General features: G+C 38.5%; 2 protein-coding genes across 2 annotated transcripts in view; both read right to left on the bottom strand.

The window, feature by feature from the left end:
• Positions 1-1,227: 1,227 nt before the first annotated feature.
• ucn3l (urocortin 3, like) lies at positions 1,228-4,039 on the bottom strand. The gene is made up of 2 exons (XM_038739149.1): positions 2,467-4,039; positions 1,228-1,970 (listed from the first exon to the last, which is right to left on the bottom strand). Exon 2 carries the CDS (start codon positions 1,958-1,960, stop codon positions 1,481-1,483), a length of 480 nt encoding a protein of 159 aa, XP_038595077.1. The 5' UTR covers positions 1,961-1,970; positions 2,467-4,039; the 3' UTR covers positions 1,228-1,480.
• Positions 4,040-7,350: 3,311 nt separating this feature from the next.
• col7a1l (collagen type VII alpha 1-like) overlaps positions 7,351-19,335 on the bottom strand; it is a 62,671-nt gene continuing 50,686 nt past the window's right edge. The window contains 25 exon segments of the mRNA XM_038739148.1: positions 7,351-7,900; positions 8,562-8,633; positions 9,808-10,032; positions 11,136-11,184; positions 11,293-11,346; positions 11,945-12,022; positions 13,773-13,889; positions 14,120-14,182; positions 14,271-14,333; positions 14,451-14,504; positions 14,667-14,720; positions 14,815-14,895; positions 15,017-15,052; positions 15,160-15,231; positions 15,395-15,466; positions 15,838-15,894; positions 16,154-16,189; positions 17,384-17,419; positions 17,523-17,567; positions 17,794-17,853; positions 18,060-18,095; positions 18,347-18,418; positions 18,595-18,720; positions 19,108-19,167; positions 19,296-19,322. Of these exon segments, the coding sequence (XP_038595076.1) occupies positions 7,686-7,900; positions 8,562-8,633; positions 9,808-10,032; positions 11,136-11,184; positions 11,293-11,346; positions 11,945-12,022; positions 13,773-13,889; positions 14,120-14,182; positions 14,271-14,333; positions 14,451-14,504; positions 14,667-14,720; positions 14,815-14,895; positions 15,017-15,052; positions 15,160-15,231; positions 15,395-15,466; positions 15,838-15,894; positions 16,154-16,189; positions 17,384-17,419; positions 17,523-17,567; positions 17,794-17,853; positions 18,060-18,095; positions 18,347-18,418; positions 18,595-18,720; positions 19,108-19,167; positions 19,296-19,322 (1,860 nt within the window). The 3' untranslated portion in view covers positions 7,351-7,685.

Here is a 19,335-nt window from a genome sequence, read left to right as displayed (position 1 = left end):
AGATGTCGACATTGCTCTGGGTCTCGATTCTTTTCATACAGGTGAACTATACAGCCTACAAGACCCCAGTTATAAAACCTAATAGCTGCTAAAGTGTTTAGTTTGGTGCAATGACCAAACTTATCATCCACTGACACAAATAAATAGCATTTGACTGGTGACCATCTAAATCATACGAACTAAAATCAAACTGATGTAAGTTTATGATGACAGATATTTCTTTACATCATAATATACACAGAGAGCCTGACTGATGCTGGTATTGATATTTGGTATACTAATCTGTTATTCATCACATATACATAACATAACCTTTTTACCATTTTACTCATTTATATATATATATATATATATATATATATATATACATGAATATTTAAGGATCCCATTTACAAAACCAAAAAAAATTAGTTAGTTACATCTGCTTTATTTGAGGAAAAATAATCCTTTATTTTGAGTATAAAAATAACAGACATCTGATGAACACATACATTCCCATGCATTTTGCATTTTACTGTATTTCATCATCTTGCAGTTGGCTTGTACAGTGTTTCAGTGTCAGTATTCAGTGTTGTGTTTTTGCCACTGTCAATGTTTCACACTAGAATCTGGAATCATTATAGCCTCCCATGTGAATGCCTGATCAGCAAGCCTCTTAGTAGCTAACTAAATGAAGTAGTAAAGAGATAAACATTGTATTATCAAATCTAATGTTATGATTTTGAAAACATTCCATTGGTCTTCTGCTAAGGATGTAAGAATTAATAATGACAACTGCTTTGTTCTTCCTGTTTCGTTCAATAATTAAAATTTGATGACTCTGGGGCTAACTAAGCACATTAAACATTCATGTTACTGAAAAAGAAAATCTAAGGGCTTGGTATTATTTCAACCCAAGTCCATCTTAAAAGTAATTTTTTAAAAATCCACCAGTCTTCTTTGCAGATTTGAAAGGAATGACCAATCATCATGCTACAAGTATAAATAACCCTGGCCCTTATTGCTCTTGACTTAATTCTGTCTTAAGACATTAACTGTTGCTACAATGTCTGATGGTGCATGAGAGACTCATGGATTATTCTCACCACAAAGGCAGGGTTTTAACTCAAACTGTAGGCTACTCAGTTTTATTAAATGTATCAGCCAAATGTTATCATCTGTGAGTTTGAAGCGGAGTTGTCCTAAAACTAAAATTCAAGAAGCATTAACCAACTGTTAGTCAGAAAGTTTCATTAGTTCACAATGTTTATTGTCCCCCACCAAAAAAAAGAATATAAGAGACTTTGATTCCAAGGACCTTTCACATGAGAGCATTTAAACGATATTAGAAATGCTTCTTTTACCTGTAATACCCTTCCCCTAAGAAACAAATCAATACCATTACTTTAAAAGTGAACAAGAAGTAATTATTTATAACTGAGTAACGAGGAGGCCAACACTGGTCATGGCTGTCTGTTAAATCTAAGTTTGTCCAACAGGTTCACTTTCTCCGTCCAATCTGAGCCAGCAGTCGCGCGTTCTCGGCCGCCTTGGCGCGTAGGTTTTTGGCCTTGGCTACATCAAATAGGACGTTCATGATGTTGGTCGGGACATCCAGGGACAGGGTCACCCTGCTCCTCCGGTCCCCTTTGCTGCTGTTGCGGAGCATCTGCCCTCTGAGCTTCGTCCGGCTCATGAAGCGGTAGTTTGCGGGACTAGAAGTCCTTTTTTCCCGACTGGACTCAGCAGAAGAAGAGGAGGAGGAGGAGGAAGAGGAGGAGAGATACTCCGCGGACTGCAGGAGGGACCCCCAGCCGTCCATGGGAGAGTAAGCCGGATCGAACTTGTCGCTCCGGACCCCGACTGCCATCTGGTCGTCGCACAGGAGGTTAGTGCGGGTCTGGTAGAGGCGGAGGCACAGGCTGGAGGTCGGTGTGCACACGATCGAGAGCAGCAGCAGGGTCTTCAGGGACGGCAGCATGCTGTGTCCTCTGGGACCAACACAGGTGAAGAGGGAGAAGGGAGAAAAAATGTCATTAAGTATTTATGACCTTAACAACATCTCATTGTCTATCTTGACAAGGTATTTTATTTTGTAGAGTCCTGGAGTAGGCTACATTCATTTTAAAGTATGTGACAGAAAACAAGCTGAGAATGAAGTGGATCTTAAACCAAAGTGCAATTAATCTTAACACCGCTTTCACAAGTACAATACTACTACTACTACTACTTATGTAGTCAAGAAAAAATCATTCAAATCGAACGAGATATTCTCCTCCATGCTATTTATCCCCTCTCTTATTAAAAAGTGGGTTTTAGGACTCTAAGATCGATAGTTCAGAGCCAAGTTCAGCCTGTCCCTTCAGAAATATCTTTAAGCCTTTTGCACAAGAACATTTAATGTCTGTTGTGGACCACAATGCAATGGTTTAAAAGGCGACTGGGTCACAAACATGTAGCCTAAGCAATCATTTTCGCAAAACTTACCACTCGTGTCCTATAATAAAGAATACAGTTGGGGAGGTCAACCAACACGTATCTCTACAAAGAAAAACACAAATCAGGCAGAAATCCTCACAAGTGAAAATCTGATGAGAAATTCTGCCGAACTGATAATGTGCGCGGAGGTCAGCAGTGCGCACCGTCTGTCCAGCAGCGTGTCTTGATCGTCCATTCCCACTGCGTTCATTTAGTAGGAGCCATCAAACTGCAGCCCTACGCCAGCAACAACGTCATCCCAGTGACATTTTGGTTTGCTGTGAAGTATCCCATTGGTTGTGGTGCCGTGATGTAGAGGTAAATAAAAAATAAAGTTGGTAGATGTGACCTGCCGATGAACACGAGGTATCACGACCACAGTGAGAATGGAAGAGAGATTTTTTCATGCAGTATAAGACTTTTGAATGTTTTATATGCAGTTGAAGTGTTTTTACCCTTCACATGATGGTTTCTACCATAGTATGCCTTAAATTAGCACGTTGCCAGCCAATTAAAGACTTTTACACGGCAGGTCTGTAAGATTACAAGTTCAGGACCACGGACAGCTCCAGCATATAAAATATAAAGCAGAAGAATGCAACTCTTAATTTTACCCAGTGTCATATTGAAGTCACTAAAGACTTATTGGATTTAGTTTCTGTATCAAAGATACATTAATTAATGATACATTGTGACATACATTCTGTACAGTGGTTAGAGAAGGTCTCCTCTTATACTTTTACTTACTGTATATCATTAGCTAATAAGCCCATAAGAAGTCTGCAACCATTTTGATAATCCATAAATCTATTTAGTCATTTTTAAAGCAAAACATTTGCTTCTCAAGTATGAGCATTTGATGCTTTTCCTTTTCATATACTGTATGAAAGTAAACCGAACAGCCTATGCTTGGGTTTTGGACCTAACATAACATAACATCATAGAGTACGGTCTAGACCTGCTCTTTTATGAAAAGCGCTGTGAGATAACTGTTGTTGTGATTTGGCACTATATAAATAAAATTGAATTGAATTGAATGTGAAAATTGCAATGTAAAGTTTTCACTGAACATAATCCAAATATTAATATAATCCAAATAATAGTTAGTTGGCCAAATTTGGCACCATTTTCTAATAAGGCACCCTTCATTATGGGTTTATAAATTGTAACTAATGGCTTTAGTAATGGTTAATAAATCTTTGACTAGTGCTTTATAATCACTTACAACTTACAGTCTGCAGATAATATAAATGTTGAACAGTTGATAATAAATGGATAGGTTTGGTCCAGATTTCTCTGCAGCCCTTTGTGGTCAGATTTAGGTTATGGAGTCTTGATAAACTCAAGATTTAGCTAAAAAGGAAAAGCAAATGGAATGCTGGAGGACAATAAATTACAGTTAAAGGGATTTTTCCCAACCTGGAACAACACAAAAGTGACTCTATCAATGACTGATAAAATGCATTAATAAATTATGTATTAATCATCAAATCAAGTCATTAGATGCAGCTTATAAACCCACTATAAAGCGAGCTGTACCATGTGTTTTAACCAACGTATTCTTTACAATGTATAATGTACATATATTTTTAGACATTACATTTGGGTAACAAAGCCAAGTGTGATATTATTCACTCATGCATGGCATTTCAAACACTGAAATATATAAGATACATCTTACAGAAGTGTGACATAAAAGGAGCGAAGTTCCCAATTCCCCAACAATGTGTAACTACTGCTTTATTTAACGCAGATAACATTGCATTCACAGTCAACATGAGCAAGAGCAAAGGACATATTTGCTAAAAAGAGTAAGCTGAAACTTGAAATGATAAGAATGAGGAATTAGAGATGATAATGCATACTGTATTTTCTGATAGTGTCTTTGGTACTGGTTCAGTATTGTGTGGGTCTGTGTTTGAGGGGAAATGCTGGTCTGTTGTTGTGTCTGACTTGCTGGCAGTTTTGCTCTACAATATTTGGTGACCCCTGACTACAAAGGTTGTTGTGTGGTATGGGGCACCCATCAAGCCGATAATGAATGTGATTTGTCATCATCTACAGACTGCAGACATTAGTTAAATAAGCAAGGATATTGTAAGCTTTGTAAAATTTTTGTTCCTATATGAACTGGGGGAAAAAAGTTGCCCCTCCCCGATTGTCAATGTATAATTCGCACCCTGATAGTACCCAGTATATATGATTTACATGCTGTAGCCTATATTTGGAAATTTAATTTCTGGTATCTGAGATCTGGTGAACATTGTGTTTTAATTAAAGTGTACATGCAATACACGCCATGGGGACCACCTGCAGTGATGTACACCACCATGTCAAGACGAAGAGACAGCATGGAATGCGTGGATCAAAGGGTATTGGGTCAAGCTCTAATGAGCAACTTCACTGTGGGATTAATATGACTGTATGTCTTCACAGCTGGAGTAATCACAGTCTGTGACACACTGTGCAATGAGATGTCCTCCCACTCTTGAAATGGAATTATTTGCTCCACTTCAACTTCACAGGAAAAATCACACTTTCATTACTATACTGGATTATTTAGAATATATGAGAACTCATCTGTTGTTCTCTATTAAAGCCTTTTGCTCAGCTTAGGCGTACTGACCACGTATTTTTTTCACTGGGGAGTTTTTCTGGAATGTTCATTGTCCTGGCACTAGTGAATTTCAAGATATTATCACAGGCCTAGAAAACACATATTTTTAATCAGCTTCTTACTCAGTTGCTCTCACTCTTACTTTTAATTATTTCACATGACAGAGATTTCTGGTTTTGTGTCTTTGTCCTTGCTTTTCTCAACTGGTTTAAAGTAGGTGGGGCTCAGCTGGAAAAAAGTGACGTCATGTATTTCCGTGCACCAATCATAATTTAGCAACACCCTCAGTTTTTGAATGTTAAACTCTTAAATAACTAAAAATGTTTTTTTCACCAAACTTCAGTTTGATTAGAGCTTTACATATATATATGAATATATCTGTTTCTCAGTGTTATAGAAAAATACTTAAAGATATCCTGTGGAGTTTTTGACCACTAGCAGTGCTATAGAGCAATACTTTTATGAGCAGATTCAGGTTTTGTTTCTTTATTTTGTAGTAGCCTTTCCGTCCCTTATTTTTACTTATTGTAATTCTGTTGATCTTGCCTTCAGTTTTTAAAAGAGGTCTTTGTATAAGCTTTTAGCTTCCTACCAATGCTGAATAGACTTTTAGTTACTTTTAATTTGTGTATATTCGAGCGGGTGTAAGTGTGCCTGTACATATGTATGTGAATGTCTACATATCATATCATTTTCATAGTAAATAAATTAACACATAGGCAGGGTAATTCACCTCCTGATGCTAGTTCCACGACATTTTGCTGATTAATAGTACGTGGAGCTAACACCCCAAAGAAACATAGCAATGGGCCAACAAAGACAGCTGCTAGTAAGCAAACATGGATGCAGACAATGCAAGATTTAAAATCAGCTTGGCAGATGTTTTATGAGGAAGGCAATGCAATCAACACATTTGTTAGAACTCAAGGATACCCACAATGCGTTTTGGTTAAGTAACACTCCACTGGGCACCTTTTAAGATTTGAAACCAGGTTTTCAGGGCTTTAAGAAAATCCTTTATTAATTAAATATATTTTCTTAGGAAATGACTGATATTGTTTCAAGCATTATTCGATCTATCTTAAACTTTCAAGGGGGAATTTTTGTCTACCCCTTCTGACAGTGAGAATAATTACACAACGCTGTTGACACATACTTATGACTTATAGGCTCTGTCCTTGCTACTGTCATTATGGTCACTCCCCTTCAGCTCTGTCAAACCAATAATTTCTGGTTGGCATAAAACACATCACTACTGTTGTGACAGCGCGGGAACGTCACCATAGCAGCCAGATTAAAAAAGTCCTGTATACTGCAAACACAGAAAGATTTACCTGGCGGTGATAGCCTTAATCAACATAGTGTGATCTAATTTCATTCGTAAAAGTCACGCATTCTTGCTTTAAGTAAAAATAATATGATAAGAGTTCTGCAAATGAATCGAAAGCTAAAATAATATTAATAATAATAAAGTGTTAGGTCTTCACAAGCTGTGGTTGACAGGGGGTGTGGTTCAGTGAGAACAGCCTGTCACTGTAGACTGTGTTACCACATCTTGCAGATCTGCATGTGGGAGTACATTACAGTGAGGAATCGTGACTAAAATGACGAAAGCCTCTGGAAGCTAGTTGGTGAAAGACTCATCTGTCACGTTGATGGAATTTCTGCTTTAAATACTGACTATTGTAAGTGAACAACCTTTTGAGGAACTGACTTCAGTTTTAGAAACCTGGTGCAGCATTTTGGACTGAATATGTGGCATACGCTAAATTAGTATTAACACTGAATGTTGACGTGAGCATTCAGCCCAAATTCAAAAAATGAATACTACACATTTCTCTTAGCAATTTCACCCAACCTGAAAATCAGTCAGTGGATTTTAGCTGTAAGTTGTGTCGTGTATTTTCATGTGTCACACAGCCAGAAACAACCTTGAACGGGTGCTGCCCCCACATCAACACCCACGCAGGAATCCCCTGCTACTGTTGCGTCGGTCTGATGGAGAGTCCTCTAAAACAGCCCCTGTGTGATCTCCCTCACTGGGCCCCTGTTGGCCCCTCATCTGGCTCCCAGCCTGACCAATAACACCCCCTGCCAAAGGAACATATGTAGTGGTGGAGGTTACAGCAGGCAATCATCTACCAGCTTCTTATTTTTCTCACCACACAGGATGCAGGGCAATTGACAAAAAAAAAAATAAGAAAGGTGACTGAGCGTTACATAAACAGAGAGACTCGAGAGATGGAGAGTGAAGAGACAAGCACGACAAAAACGGGTCACAAAAGAAAAGACGTATTTAATCTTTTAGTAGTAAACTGTTTGACACAATTTGTCCATAAAACAAATCAAGAGACAACTGTAACAGAAAATATATAAATAAATCCAATATAAAACGTTTTACACAGCTATGTACACAAAATTTTGTTGTATGGGGATGATCGTTTCACCTCCAGCGTACCTTTTTTTAATCACTATTATACATTTGAACAGAATATTATACTGCCTTAAATGACCATTTTTGCATCTACAGTATCCTCCCATTCATGCTGTACAACAAAAACATTTTTAAAGAAGAATTTCATACTACTGATCAGCTGTTACAGTGCGTATTTCATCTGTGATCTGGTTGGTGCCCCCTACCACTCCTCTCCATCCCACACCAACTCTGGCACTCTTGTCTTGAGGAGAATCGGTTTCTGTTGCCACCACAGCCCCCGTACACAAATGGCCTACATTCCCCTGAGTTAGGGTGGAAGTACCAGAGCAGAACATATTCTGAACAGGCCCCCTCTGACATTGGGTCCAGGCAGCTGCCTGTTGCTGGAACTACATGCGAGGCGACAAAGAAGTTCAAATAAAAAGGTTACAAATACTGTACTTTCCCATATTTCAAGTATTAGATATGCTGCAAAAAAGAAAAAAGAAAATGTTTCAGTACGTTCGAGGGGCGGCATCACTGACTTCAACCTACATTTATTCTTTCACACTTTAAATGCTGTAGGTATAGACACCACTTGAGACCGCTAGTGTGCAAAATGCCTGCTACAGCTATGATTAAGAGGGGCTGTAAGGTCTCCAGGAGATATTTGACAAGGTTTCACAACTTAGATCATAATTTATATTATTATTATTTATTTCTTTATTGAACAATCAGGAAGACATAATATAAGTTTATGTATTTTTTCTGACTTACGCACGTCACCACATTGTTCATTACACTTCAGATCTTCTATTTCACTGCATTATTGTTATTCATACATTACCACGTGAAATCTGGCACAGGCTGTCAAACATTCATGGATTACATTTTGGTCTTATCATTCTCTCCCACCTTGCGCTTTTAACAATTTCAAGCAACTCATTACTCATAGATTATGTAAACATGAGGATAAACAGACGGAGAAATAGATATATGGAGCAAGTGAACAAAAGAAAAACGAGGGGAGGCAGAAAGATGAGAAGAAAATCACTCGTTTTGGCCACTTACCAGCAGTGTTTCTTCCAAGTACCCTTCTTTTTTTCCTGTGTCCCCACTCCACAGTCCCGCCCTCCAGAGAATCTTAAGGAAAACAACATCAATGAGAAGTTTTACGTGTTGGTGGATTCAGTCATCAGAAACCACAAAGTAAATGAATCACTTTGACTGGACCAAAACTTAATGAAAGCTAGTGGTGTTTTGATTCATCTTAAATCCAACAAAGAGTGGTCAACATTTCTCCAACCGGTTAAGCAACATGAAGGGTTCATTGATTGTCGTCTTGATCTCTTGTCTTTTTTATCTACTACAGCAAATCGTGTCTGTTTGAAGCGCAATCAGATATTCCATTGAGGTTAGTTAAGTATGTACTAAATGAACACTGGTCATCTTCCTTTCGGTGTCGTCAAGCAATACAGCAGATTTCTTGTAACGACTTGGAGCCACAGATGGTGACATGCAGTGCAGAGGCCGGTACAAGTGGTAACTTTTTTTTTAAAGTCTCCAAATTAAAGTGTAAATATTTTACTGTGGCCCATGGTGATTGCGCACTTTCATTATTTCTTTCACAGAATGAGCTGACTGTCACTGTTTTAAATCTAGTGATTGTAATTTATGAAGAAACATGCTGACTTTGACTATGGGCAATGACAGGCTCACTCTTTGATTAGTTTTCTCATTATGTTTACCCGAAGCAAGAATTAAAATAAATTGGGATGCAGCGAGCTATTCTTGTCTGGGGGCTGTATTCACTAATGAGCTTCATGAAATATTGTGTGATTTCTTGGTACATGTTGACCCATTGTTAACTCTATGGTTGCTTTCTTGCCTTGATGCTGATGGTCTCAGTAACAGCAGCACTCTAGGAGCTGTTAGTTTTTGTTGTTGTTTTTTTTTTTATATGACAATTTTTTCTTTTCTTTTTTTAGATAGTTGACAGTATACAAATGGACGAAACGTGGGGAGATAGAGGAGGGTAGGACATGCAGCAAAGTTCTCCGGCTGGAACACAACTTCTTCCTTCCTCCCAATATTTTCTTTATCTGAGTATCTGAGTGTATTTTTACTGTTACAAAGTCTCCATAATCTCATCCAACACACTGCCTACATCACAGCTGTTACACATAAGTATGACATATGTAACCATTTAGCTATGACACACACTTGGTTACACGCTATCAATTCGATGTGGGGAAAACTGAGCAGCCAGTACAACAGCAAACAGTCACTTGTATAATGTTGAGATAATTGTAATTACCAGTGTGGTTTTGTAGGATCCGCTTTTCTTCCAAGATCTCAGGGGCAGGACTAGTCATTTCTCCCACTTTGTCTCCATATTCTCCCTTTTCCACTTCTTCACCTTCTTCTTCGTGGAGGTCATTGTTGAGGGACACCGCTGCATCATCTGGCATAGTCTTCTTCTCAGTGACTGAGGTTGTTCCATCTGGGTCCACAGACTTTACCATGAACTTGTATTCCAACCCTGAAATGATACAAACATGATACACATGCAATCACTTAAATGCATCTTGTTCTGTGTTTCAACATATTTTGGAAATAACAGAATATTCAGTGGCAAAATTTAAGACCATTAAATCATAATTTCAGGTATCCAGATGACTTTATTGTTTTTTATACTTCACTTTAGAGCTCTTCCTAAGTTTGCGGGAAGCACCACAGCTGAATAAACAGCAACTGCAGTTAAATCCACAAAGCGATAAAAACAAATCTTTTCACCAAATATATTCTGGTATTAGATGTGTGGTTTTAATAAGCAATTATTAGCCGGCAAGTAGAGCATTCATGCTCTGATATTCTGCACTGAAATCATAGTTTTCCCTGCAAGTATGAACACACTTTCACATCAACGTCTTCTAGGTAATTACAGGTATTTGAAAAGCAAAAGTGGGTTGTAAACAAAGCAGGGAAATAAGCCTTGTCAAAGCATGAAGGACAGTCTTTACTAACTCATATATCTTTGATATTATGTAATGTAATGTGACACTTCTAACAAGAGATTGTTTAAAAGTGTAATTTGAATAACAATACAAATATATAAATGTAAAGTAAGTAAGTAAGAATCAATAAATTGCATTTGAGAATAAATAGGTTTCAAGATGAAACACTCCATAATCTACATCTGTGCTTTTCCTATCGTGACATGTCAAAAAGGTCTAATTGCAGAAAGGTTGACAATATGCAGAATGATCCTTTAGGTGTCTACTAAGTACAGTGTGTAATGGATTCTTGTTGAGGTGTCCAGCTTAATGGCAGTCTCGTGTTTGTGAATGGTTCTGCTGTTGCTGGCACCATGGTGTGTGTTCCTCTGAGAGAACATAACAGATGGCACAACACACACGGGTGCCATGCTGCTGCCACGGGAGCTCTGCAACAAACAACCACACACATGCACACGCACACACACACACACACACACACACATGCACACACACAAACATACCCACATTCACACAATATGTATGCCTATCTAGAGTCATAGGTTTCTTCACTCTTGGATAAATGCACAGATAAGTACAATGTACAACATGTAAAAGTGAATAACATGAACCCCCTGACCAGTCTTACCACACTTTTCTACCACCTCCTGGGTGACTAGCTCCTTTACTTCTTCAGCCTTGACACAGGGAATGAAAAGAATCATTAAGTTATTCATTTATTTCATTTACATCTTTTTTTTAAATGTCTGTTATTGTGCTTGTTTGTGTGTGTGATAAACACGTACCGAGAGTCCAGGCTCCCCCTTCTCCCCTTTTGTGCCTTCAATACCCACTGTACCCTATAGTACAAACACATTTACAAATGCATGAGAGTAATTACATTCTATCAAGCAATAAGTATGTGTACTAATTAGCTTCCCTAAATAGACGGTGCACCTATAACTAAGATCAACACCACATTCATGTTATGTTGCACTGTAAATAAACAGAGCAGAGTGACTAGTTAGATAGTCTAACTAGTCTAGTTAGATTAAATAGAGTTTGATGTAAAAAAAAAAAAAAAAAAAAAATTCAATAATACCACTAAAACAATTAAATTCAGCAAGTCAAACATACCTTTTTTAATTATTTACCTGGTTTAACATGTTAATTAACATACTACACGACAAATATTTGCAATATAATGTGGTACAAATAAAGAACACTTACTTTAGGATATAGTTACATTTATCTGAGTGGGCTCACTGTTGTATCTTTATCATTCTTTTACCTTTGTTAAAAGGATAAGGTGCTCAAATATTACGAGTTAGTACGGTAGAAAATGAGAAAAGCCATTGAGTTAAAGAAACTAGCGGAACAGAAGCTAGCTAGGAGAGGGTCAAGACCTGGCTCTCTCGCCTATAAGTTTGTTTAGAGAAATGGTTTCATGAGTCTCACACTCTGTCCTCTCTGTCCTGGAGTGCCGGGGGCTCCCCTCTGACATGGCTTCAATCTGCCCCTTCTGCCCCTCTCCCCCTATTTGACAAAACGAGTACAGAGAAAAACACATTGTGAGTGAGTTTTTCTTTCACACAAAACCTCTATGCTTACAAGGTAAAACCATAGCAACAGATGCCAGTATCACCACTCATTTCTAAACAGTATGAAAGAAAGACCAATTAGGTCCATCTTTGGCTATCCTCATTAGAGGTTTCCAGCCACTCTTTGTCAACACTGAAAGTCTGGTAATTGTAGCTGAAAGGAGATAACTGAGTAAGATATTGCTTGAAAGCTGCAGACGGAAATAGACCTGTGTATGTGTGTGTGTGTTTATGTGTGTGCGTTAACCAAGGACATGTCTCTGCTGTATCCTCTGCTGCAGTATACATGCTGAAAGTCTGTCTGTTCAAGACACGAACATGGGTATAACTGTAATCAAGCTCATTGTGTTCTGTCACATTTTCAGTCTTCCTCTCTTCTAACTTGGACATTTACAGAAATATATGACAGATGGCTGTACCTGCTCTTTCCCATTCATGGACTAATATGATAGAAACTTGTAAATACTAAAACATTTGTTTTCACAGACTTTTGTGAACTAGAATTAAATAAGCGGGCACTGAAGTGGCATCCAACTGGATTCACAGGACTATAGTGACAAGAAATCTCCTTGTTAGTGTACTAACGAACCAGCGGTATCGATGACCCGAGATAACGACCCCACTGAGGTTAATAGCTGAGTTTCCCTGACAGTCAGTCAGAACTGAAGAAGTCCTTTGGATAAGGGACAAAACGTCTTCCAGTAGCTTCAACCAAGTCCAGTTGCCCTTCATTTTAACCTTCGTTGGATAACTATGACCTGGATGACTGAGAATCTTCATAGACAAGAAATCTCCTGCTTGCACCCCTGTTGCTGTGTAGTCAGATATAACATCCTATTAGTTGTATCCTTAAAGCAGATTCATTTCAACACACTGACACACTACATATAATTTATATATATATCTTAACCTAAGGAGAAATACATTACTATACATTTATGTTCATAGTAGCTTCTGGTTTAGCAGACATGGCCTGTCTAGTGCTGCCATACCACAGTGTTAGTTAAAGAAGTGGCTATTTTGTGAAAGCACCATTCAGTTACAGGAAGTGGTAATTAAGCTTGTTCTTGGATGGGTGTAATTCATTAAAGTAGTGATTCATACCTTCAGCTAAATTACTGGCATGCACCAGCCAGGGGAAAAGTCTGCGGAAGCTTGGAGGGGCCATTGTCGCTAATAATCTTTTGGGTGTATTATTGTGTGCTAAGATACTGTTCTTATATAACTGTATCTCAAGAAAACTAATAATGGGTTAATTATGGGTATATCTATTTTTTAGACTACCTGTATGATCCCAAGAAAATAATAATTGTGTTATTTTGTTGACGCATCAAATATTGTTTTCATAAATGAAATCATGACTTAAGTATGACATTATATTAAGATAAAAAAGCAAGGCTCACTGGATGTCCATCCATGTCAGCTTAGCAGACATATTTGTCATGAGAGATCACAGATAAACAATTTACATTAATGAGGATCTGACACTGGCGGAAATGAGCTACTGATTAGCGAGATAAAATAAGTCCTTGTCAAAGCAGAAGAGCTGGACGACTATTAATTTGTTATCTTGAGAAAATGATGCAGCGAAGTCGTGATCAAGAGAACAGCTTGATATCTTGATATAAAGAGACAATTAATCTGTAATATTTCCCCAATATACTAAGGTAGCAAGATTACTGTACCTTAGGCCCTGTGTCCCCGCGGGGTCCTGGGAGTCCTGGTGGTCCCTCATCTCCATGCTTTCCTGGAATCCCTGCTGACCCCTTAAACCCCGGGAAACCTGGGAAACCTGCTTCACCCTGTATTGAGCAAGAATAAAGTGAGGAAGCGAATCAGCACACAAAAATATGACGGTTTTGGGAAGATAAAAAAACATATTGTTCTTTTACATAATTCACATAAACTGAGACATAAAAACATACATTTTAAAGATTTTTTTCATGGGGAATTTAACAAAATACAACTGTGACGAGCGAGTGATCAGTGGTGAAATTGGTTGGATAATGACCAGTGATGTTAATTTACTAACCTTTCCTCCTTTCACTCCTGGATCACCATCGACACCATTGATACCTCCCTCTCCCTTCTCACCCTAAAGTGATATCACACAATGAGACTAATGAGTTTGTGCATGTTTAGGGAAGAGAAAATGAGAAATATGTGCACACTTTAATGTTTACCTTGCGCCCTGTCAGCCCATTCAGTCCAGGTATGCCAGGGGTCCCGGAGAACCCCATGTCTCCCTGTTTTGCAAAGACACCATGTTGCATACAGAATTATTTAATTTACTGAGTGGATTTCTTCATTGTTGGATAAATGTTTTTTGCTTTAGTCTAGTCAGATGGTAATTCAGGCCTAACCTTTTCTCCATCCAGGCCTGGACTCCCAATGCGTCCAGGAAAACCTCTGAAACCCTGTAACAGCAGATGACACTTTAGAACATGACTGCACAAACAGAAGTTAGAATACAGTAATATCCTGCGAATAAAGAACCTAAAATAGGACACCACCAAGGGACCAAAGGTGGGTAAAAAACAATCAGTAGGGCAACTGTGACAAATAATAACAGCCTCCACCTTCTCTCCCTTCTCCCCTCTGTCTCCTGGTAAGCCGGGTTCTCCTGGATCTCCCTGTGGAGTAAAATAAAACAAATAAAAATAACTAAAATGACGTTGAATCTTCAAAAACTTAACATTATTGGTTAGATGTAGATTTTCAATGCACCTGATTGCCTTTCTGGCCCTGCAGCCCTAAATCTCCTTTGTCTCCCTTGGCTCCATCCACTCCATGGTCCCCACTGTGACCCTTAAATCACATTGTGGATTTTACTGTATAAGTATTCCCTGAAGTTAAAAACTGAATTTTGTTTCCAAAATGTTAACAATTACTCAATGTTTTTTTGTTTATGTTTATACTGTAGCTCTACCATCTCTCCATTAAGTCCTGGCTCTCCTGGATCTCCCTGTCAGGAAAAGAAGACGATTTCACACAAAACACTAGCATAAAAGTATTGAACGGTTGAACTAACATTACTTTAGTGTCAAGATATTAAATTGTACCCTCACTTACTTTCTGGCCCACTGGTCCTCGAGCGCCAAATCGTCCCAGTGCACCCTTAGTGCCTGCACCTCCCTTTAAGCCCTTTTAAAAAACATTTGAAATACATTCCATAATTTATGATTCTTTTTTGCAGTCCCATGTGTTAAAATTAAAGTATGAAGACTATCAGAGACTGTATGACATCACTAAATGTCTAATGGAAAGTAATCTACTTCTTTGTGTTTTTTAGTTGTGGATTTATTACCTTGACTCCAGGAGGACCATCCTCGCCCTTTTCTCCTTTGTCGCCATCAAAACCTGGTGTACCGCGCTCACCCTGAAACAAAACATCCACTCAGTTTTTCATAGATCTTTGTATGTGTTTACTTTATGTTTCTTTTTAGATATGTTTGGAAATAAAAAGTATTTATTAAAGCATTTAATCCTAGTTCCACATATAGTTTTTAAAGACTTTGACTGTTAGATCACAGATTTGACTGTAAGAGCGTTATTGCTCTTATTTTGTATTTTGTATTTGTTGACCTGGCTGTGAGAGATGCTCAGTACAACTGCCCTTGTGGGAATAAATAAATGTTGTATTTGTAAGTGAAATCACATAACAAATATTGTCAGAAACTTCCTTTCCTAAAATTCACTTAAATATATTGAGCAATACTATAAATGAGGACAACTTCAAGAGGATCTCACCGGGTCTCCTTTGGAACCCTTAAATCCACGGGGTCCTTGGATTTGAAGCACACTCCCCTGTAGGAAGGGATTCAATTGTGAATACAAGCTGCAACTCAATGTAATCTATAACAAATGATAAAGCAGTGTGATGTGAATTCCCACAGATACATTGAGCTATGTGGACCTCTTCCGTGTTTGGTCTTGTACGATACACAATGTGGACTGTCTGCAAACAAACTGCATGTCTTTTGGTATACCTAAGCACCAAGTCAACTGTAATGAATCAGTGCAAAGGCTAAATACTTAATACAAAGAAACATGAAAATCATCATACCCTTTCTCCTCTGACTCCAGGTAACCCACGGTCCCCCTGCAAAGAAAGCATGCATTTAAAAACGACTTTCCCAACATGATTATTTCAATTCCAGGTGTCAGCAAAAGTACATACATTGCGTTATATCTCTTTCTGCTTTGCTGTTGCAGTAGGAAACCTGCTGAGCCCTCACAGCATTTTCTTAAATCCCGTCACACTACTAAAAATGCCAATCCGATATAATCCACCTTTGATAAAATTTCATAAACAGTTGTTGCACACAACATTGCCAAGGTTTTGTGGCATTTGACATGAATGAGACGCTCAGTTCCGACACTTCAGTGGGGAAAAAACAAACAAATATGACTAAAAAACTGATGTCGCTCCTATCAACACAGTCTGGACCTGCTGACACATTGCTATATTAAAACTGAAAAGGAGTCTGTACGAGCACCTTGACTTTCAAATATTAATATTGGCCTCTTCGCTCACACCTCATACCCCACTATTGACGCAAACAACCATAACAACGAGTCTTGCGTGTAAATAAAGATTAGGTACACGCAGGCAGCCAAGGTCAAGGTCAATATCTTCAGTGATGGTTCTTTTGTGCACCATGGTTTATAGATTTTACAGAAACTGCACTGCAAGTGCAAAAACATCAACTACTAGCTGTAGTCCTTTGGGTGAACACACTCTGGATGATGAAAGAGGTCGGAAAACAGCAGGAATGCTTGAAAGTATGGATGTAGCCTGGTTCCATTACAACACGCTGACGCTTGGGTCTGAAGCTGGCACAGACAAAATCAGTCCAAAAATCTATCAACTCTCCCCCCTGCTGGCTACAGAGCGGGCCCGCACTTGTGATGTAATAGTTTAGGAAACATACTTGGTTCGACACTGGGTGCCCCACCCCAAGTGAAGATTTCAGCAGGACAAAATGACATACATGACTCCAGAGCCCTGTGGCGTTCTCCATCTCAATTTAACTTTTAGGGGTGCCTCTGAATGAGACGGAACAGGGTTTGCAGCATGCACTGAATCCCACTGAATTTAAACAACTTACAAATTCTTATAGTCTGCTGAAATTAGAGACTCCAAATTGGTGTCAATCATCACAGTATTCCAGTATTGGCATATAATGAGGTTAGTGACTTGAGTAAAGGATTCATATGAAAGGAGTAACTTTAAAAGTGTAGCTGTACTGTATCAAACACAATTATGTCATCATCATGTGAAATGACAGCTCACCTTTTCACCTTTGCTGCCGCGCAAGCCTTTTGGACCCTAGTAAAAAAGGTAAAACAAAAAGATTTTGACTCCAAGTGAAACTCTAATGGTCTTAAAGGAAATGTTACACTCAGTTGTGTGGCTTTTAAAAGTTGCTTACTATATGCCCAGGAACCCCTTTAACACCTGGAGTGCCATTTTCACCCTAAAAAGAAAATACATATTTTAAGATTTCTGCATAATTCATCAACAATACAGAAAAGTATTAAATACTGTATGCAAGAAGCCTTAATTGGTAGACAAGCAAAGACAATCCTAAACTGTTACGCAAACTGATGTACACAGTAAGTGTGTGATATTTTACATTACAATAGCTGAGATTAGGAATTTGTCAATCCTAAACATAAACTAAACCTGTTCACAATCCTCACCTTTCTGCCTGTGAAGCCAGCCAGCCCCCTGGTGCCAGGCTCTCCAGGGATACTGTCACCCTGATGAGGATAAGATAAAGTACCAACTTTACATCAGGGTGAAGAAAAGCCCCCCACACACGTTTTTACACACTGCACATTTTAGAAGCAACCAAAAACCCACAATTGTAAGTCAACTATTACAGACATATCTCTTTTAACAGATCAAAATGAAAATAACAGTGCGCAGTCGGATTCAAGTAATTTTATATGCACAGTATTTGTACCTTTTCTCCTTTTACTCCAGGTATACCAGGCAGACCCTTTTTCAGAGCAAATAGAACAAAAACAAAAAAACATCATTAACTAATCTTAAAATTAAAATGTCCCTAAGATTACATAATGATAAAACAGAGTCCAGTAATGTTTTGAGAGGGTTTTTAGTCATACTCCATATGTGAAACTTAAATATTCACGATTGTAAGTGTATTTCTTTTAGAGAAGGCGGCTCCATGAAAAAACACAAAATCAGATGCAGCACTTGCAAACATTTAGATCATTTGTATTTTCTTACAAGAGCTCCTGCTGCTCCTCGAGGTCCAGGGGTTCCAGGTGATCCATTCTTCCCCCTTTTACCTCGGTCACCCTGCACCAACGCACAAAACATCTTATGTCTCTTTTAAACCCAATAGAGCGACTTTCTCTTTCCATTTCTGCATTCATTCACAATTACAAATCATCTTCACATACTTTCACCGTCTTCATTTTGTCTGATCAAAGTGAGCTAAATGGCAACTTGTAAGTTGATACATGATGATGTACCTCTCTGCCTGGCTCTCCTGGGTCCCCTGGGAGACCCCTCAGGCCTGGGGAGCCCTGGATGCCTGCATTACCACGGATACCCTGGATGCCCTGAGCACCTGGTGGCCCGGACTCACCTGGTTCACCCTAAGGTAACGAAAAGAGAGGGAAAAGGTGGAGAAAGATAGGGACAATTGAAATGTTTGAAAGACAAACACACAGTTAAAGGTCACTTGTTTAATGTAATGTAATTAATAGTCTCTTCTATTACTTTTGAATAATTGCCTTCAAATAAACTCCTTTTTTCTTTTATCAGTTTACATGCTCAAACCCAATTTTAAATGAGAGAGTGAGTCACTGAGGCAATTAAATTCCCTAAATTAAAACCATGATGGGAAACAAAGTCAATCAAAGTAAATGTCATGGAAAAGACTGCAGGGATTAATTGATTTAGAAAGGACATTATAAATAAGAAAATGCTTGTATTTTTCTTTTCTTTCTTTTACTTTTTAAGAGTGAGGAAAGAGGTTTCACCTTCTGTCCTGGAGGACCAGCTTGGCCTTCTGGACCTCTGTGGCCGATGCCAGGCTCTCCCTACAAACACAAAACATGTCTCTATAATGTTTCACAATCATTCCTTTCAATTAAAATCTCTGCTCCTGGACTTCACTGCAACAAACTATACAAATGGCGCAAACAACAGCTTATGAGTAAACACTGACCTTTTGTCCTTTTTCACCAATTTCACCCTGAAAAAGTGTG

This window comes from Micropterus salmoides, unplaced genomic scaffold, assembly GCF_014851395.1.
Source record: "Micropterus salmoides isolate LMB-PRFRI ecotype aquatic unplaced genomic scaffold, ASM1485139v1 Ms_hic_scaffold_23, whole genome shotgun sequence".
Lineage (NCBI taxonomy): Eukaryota > Metazoa > Chordata > Actinopteri > Centrarchiformes > Centrarchidae > Micropterus > Micropterus salmoides.
This window is presented reverse-complemented; position numbering and strand designations above follow the sequence as displayed.

Excerpts from the sequence above, each read along its gene's own strand:
- ucn3l (XM_038739149.1), bottom strand. The coding sequence starts at position 1,960 with ATGCTGCCGTCCCTGAAGACCCTGCTGCTGCTCTCGATCGTGTGCACA.